At 46.0% G+C, this 4,606-nt stretch overlaps 1 protein-coding gene across 8 annotated transcripts in view; it reads left to right on the forward strand.

The window, feature by feature from the left end:
• Positions 1–4,606, forward strand: part of LOC123987035 (butyrophilin-like protein 10) — a 44,981-nt gene that overhangs the window by 34,610 nt on the left and 5,765 nt on the right. For 3 of the 8 annotated variants that reach the window (XM_046075565.1, XM_046075567.1, XM_046075564.1), the window contains 2 exons: positions 2,247–2,282; positions 2,812–2,993. In XM_046075565.1, the coding sequence (XP_045931521.1) occupies positions 2,247–2,282; positions 2,812–2,993 (218 nt within the window). Of the gene's footprint in view, positions 1–2,246; positions 2,283–2,811; positions 3,091–3,278; positions 3,414–3,533; positions 3,603–4,606 lie in introns of all 8 variants that reach the window. The other 5 variants (XM_046075569.1, XM_046075570.1, XM_046075571.1 and 2 more) reach the window with 5 other exon arrangements.

Genomic DNA, 4,606 nt, shown 5'->3' on the forward strand with positions numbered 1-4,606 from the left:
GAGGAGAAAGGTCATCTTAAGGGTCAGGTGCTTGGCCTCAGCCGACTCCAGGGGTTTGAAGGGGGCCTCAGCCAGCGCTTCGAGAACCACTGCCAGGTCCCAGGTGGGAACCCTGGAACGAGTCACGGGTCTCATCCTCTGGGCTCCACGGAGGAAGCGCACGACCAGCGGAAGCCTCCCCAAGGGCCCATCACTCAGAGGGGCGTGGAATGCTGCAATGGCAGCCACATATACTTTGAGCATGGACGGGGAGAGGCCAGCAGAGAAACGGTGCTGGAGGAACTCCAGTATCACAATTACCGAGCAGGTAACTGGGTCCACCGCCCGTTCTCTGCACCAGGTGGTGAACACATTCCACTTTAGGCCGTACATCCTTCTCGTGGACGGGGCTCTGGAGCTGAGCAGCGTTTCGACTGCTCCTGTCGTCAGACCCGCCTCTAAGAACTGCGCCCCCTCAGGGGCCAGACCCATAGCTGCCACAGGGCGGGGTGCGGGTGAAAGATCCGGCCCTCCGCCTGGGACAGCAGGTCTCTCCTCAGAGGGACCTGCCAGGGCGGGCCCTCGAGGAGCGATATTAAATCCGAGAACCATACTCGTGCCGGCCAAAAGGGGGCTACTAGTAGTAGGCTGACGCCGTCCTGGCGGACCCGCTCCAGACCCCCCGGGAGCAGAGTGACTGGGGGAAACGCATACAGACGCGGCCTCGGCCACTCTTCGAACTCTTCGCATAATAACTCCAACACCTCGGGGTGGAGTCTCCATTCCCCGGGCCTCAACCCCTGTCTCGACAGCAGGTCTGCTCCTTGATTCTGGGTCCCAGGGATGTACATCGGGACAGCAGTCTCTCCTGGGACCACAGGAGGATCCGATGTGCCAGTTTGCATAATGGGCGCGAGCGCAGACCCCCCTGGTGATTCAAATAGGCCACCACCGCCGTATTGTCGGTCCTGACAAGGACGTGGCGACCGCGGAGAGCGGGCAGAAAATTCCTCAGAGCTCTGAAAACCGCCAACATTTCCAGGCAATTTATGTGCCAAGAGAAATGATGCTCCTCCTAGGAGCCTCTCGCGAAGCGGTCGTCCATGACCGCGCCCCATCCCGTGAGTGAGGCGTCTGTTGAAATAATTGTTCGGCGACAGATTGCTCCCAACACAGGACCTTGGGACAGGAACCAAGGCTTCCTCCATACGGACAGGGAACGAAGGCATCCGCTCGTAACCCGTATCAGACGGAGCGGATTTCCCCTCGGGGAGAATCCCTTGGATTTTAGCCACCACTGCAGGGCTCTCATGTGCAGTAGTCCGGAAGGTATTATACTGGACGCTGCTGCCAGACGACCCAACACCCTCTGAAAGTGTTTCACAGTGATGGCGCGGCCTAACTGCACTCTGGTCACTGAGGATAAAATGGACTCGATGCGTGCGGGAGACAGGTGGACAGCTAGCTCCTCAGAGCCAGATCGTGTCAGCCTTTCCGGACTCGCCCCTCGAGTGGGAGAAACTGTGAAACGGGCTCCCGACGAGGGGAGGAGGATTCCACGGACGAGGACCGGAAAAAGGCCTCAGCCGTTCCGGCAACCTCGGCGATCTCGCGTTGTGATCCCCAGGATCGGAGCCGCCGCGACGCCTCAGCGACCGCGGGGCCTGTGCCACGAGGGGAGCGCATCCGACCATCTTCTAGGAAGAGAGCCGCTCTTCCTCAGGGGCAGGGCCTCGCAATGGTCGCAGGCAGCCCCCTCGAGAGCCGCCTGAGCATGCGACATCCCCAGGCATGAGACGCACATCCTATGGGTATTAGTGATGAAACGCTCGCAAGGGAAGACACACTGTCGGAATCGCTTTGACATGAACTTCGGCTGCTTCGTCTCGATGTCGGGTAGGAAAATGGAGCTTCCAAACATAGCCAGAGTGCCTGCTGAATAGAAAGAAGCTAATGTGCCGGCGTGCTTATATACCCCCTCCGGTTACGCCGTCACACACTACCGTTCTAGTAACACCAATAGGATTGGAGTAGTTTCATCCATAGTTCAGCCCTGCCACGCCCAGGGGCGTTCCCATAGTGTCGTCACCGACGCAGTTTGAGTTCCCTCGAAGGGGAACTGTGGATTTGGTGTATCGTTACACCCCTAATATTCACAAATGGCTGTTTATTTAAAATTACTAGTCTAATAACACATGACTAGTTCATAACATCACCCTGCACTGTGCAGTAATTAATGTTCTAATTCTGTTGATATTCTCTTTCAGATCTCACCTTCAGAAACCGTTTAAACGAAATCACAGGTGCGTCACTGATCTGTACATGTGTGCTACAACTCTCTGGGCCTCAGTATCATTTAAACGTTTGACGCAGGACCTTCATGTTGACTAACCATCACAGCAGGTTCTGCACATTTGGATGTTACTGATCTCTACATCTGCTTTGTTTATTGGCTGCTTTTGAGACACAAACACACACCTGCTGCTGTTTTCTCAGAGGCACTTGTAGGTAAACTGCCTGTAGCCACCAGCAACACTGTCAGACTGATCAGTGGAAGCTGATGTTGAAGGTGTTGTGTTGGCTTGGTTCATTATGATAAAGGACAATGTCTGCGTTAACGTGTTCTGTCAAACGTCTTGAATATTACCCAGCTCTAAGGTCACTAAGTTGTAGCACACACGTTGCAGATGTAGAGATCAGTGACGTCAGTCAAGAGTCACTGTTACTTTCTCCTGATCTGTCTTTAAGTTTGAAACCCTGAGTTTTATATTTGAATGGAAACTACATTTGTAGTGTTCTGTTTACATGATTTTCTTACTACTGTGTTCACAGGTGCAGCTGCAGAGCCGTCCATCACGATAGTTGACGTCACAGAGTTTGGGGTCCTGCTGCATTGTGACGTTAGAGGTGCTTTTCCTAAACCTACAGTAGAGTGGCAGGACGGTGCTGGAAACAAACTTACTGCTGAGGAGACACAGGTCTCAGAAAGAGGAGGTCACTTCTACATCACCCTCCAAACCACTGTGACCAAGACCAAAACCAACCACTTCCACTGTGTAGTCCAGCAGGACGACATCGGTCATATAATCAGTAGTAACATCACTTTGCCAGGTGAGATTCATTTTAGTGGTTTTATCTGAAAATAGTTGTTGATGTTCATATAGTGTTATTTTAATGTTCATAGACTTTAGCAGCATGGCCGCCTCAGTAGTAGTTCTGTGTAGGTAATAACCAGCGTGCTGTACATGATATACAGTTTACATTCTGAGTGTGACTCTAGGTTTTGTTGTGTGTTTCAGAGAAACTGTTTGAGGACACGTGCAGCAGAGGGGACGTCACAGGATGGTTGGGTGGATTTGTTTTAGGAGCTCTACCTCTTGCTGTTCTAGTTTTGCTTGTAGCTACAAAGATCATCACAGTACGCTGTAATAAAGGTCAGTTTATATAATGGATTCTATCAACATAACAGATACTTAACAAACCATCTCATGTCACAATGTTCTTTCTTCAATTTTCTTTTTTATTAAATTGATTGATTTGCTTTTATTGGACAGGAGCAGCTAAACAGAAAAACAGGAAGAAAAACAAAAGAGTGGAGGAATCAAACCTGCAGGCTCCACCAGGTGAGTTACCGGGCGCCCCTTACGTTTTGTACATAAAAAAAATAAATAAATAAATCCACTAAGCTTCATTTATTTATTTATGAGGCCTCTGGTTCACATTGTGATTGTTAAAAAATATATAGCAAGCTTTAAATACGTAACTGTCCATTAAATGGATGTTTTTGACAGTTTCTTTAAACAGATGTTTGAATATCAAATTCAAATTAGCTTTATTGGCATGAATGTGTAGCAACAATATTACCAAAGCTGCATATAAAGCACATAAGGACAATTAATTTCATATATATTATATAAGGAAATAAAACAGCAAAAGTTGTGTTTGTGTGTGTTAATACCAAATAAAATAATAATAAAAAATATATAATATAAACATTCTGTAAAAATAAATATTTAAAAAAAGTAAATAAGTAAAACAATAAGCCTGTGTTAGAAAATTAAAGTAATATATTAAATATATAAAGTAAGTGTGTGTTATTATAATATACTAAAAGAATTTAATAAAATGGATAAAACTGTAAATATGTTTATATTAATAGACAATAAAAATAATTATTTCATTTAAATAAAATAAAAAAAACTATCAAATGTGAGATTAAAAACATAACAATTACTAAAATATCACACAATCAAAATAATAATTTACAATTATTTATTAGTCTAAGTTTATGTCATTCACTTCTTGTTTTTCCATTTTGTCTCTGGAAACATTTGAAAGTAAAAGTCCTGAATATTCTGCCTGTCTGCTGATACTGACCACCATTTAAATGATCTGATTATCTCCTGAAGTGGATTTGTAAAAACAAACTGAGCTGTTATGTCCTGATTCTTAAAATGACTGAACACACCTGAAAAAGTTGAAACATCAGCTCTGAAACAAAACTCGCTCACTTGTGCTGCTTTGTGACGGAAATATTCACAAATGGCAGAATTTAATTTATTTTTGGCTGCTTGAGAAGTTTTCAGTAGCACTTAATAAAAAGGTAATGATTAAGTAATACCAGGTA

The sequence above is a fragment of the Micropterus dolomieu genome, linkage group LG18 (assembly GCF_021292245.1).
Source record: "Micropterus dolomieu isolate WLL.071019.BEF.003 ecotype Adirondacks linkage group LG18, ASM2129224v1, whole genome shotgun sequence".
NCBI classification, from domain to species: Eukaryota; Metazoa; Chordata; class Actinopteri; order Centrarchiformes; family Centrarchidae; genus Micropterus; species Micropterus dolomieu.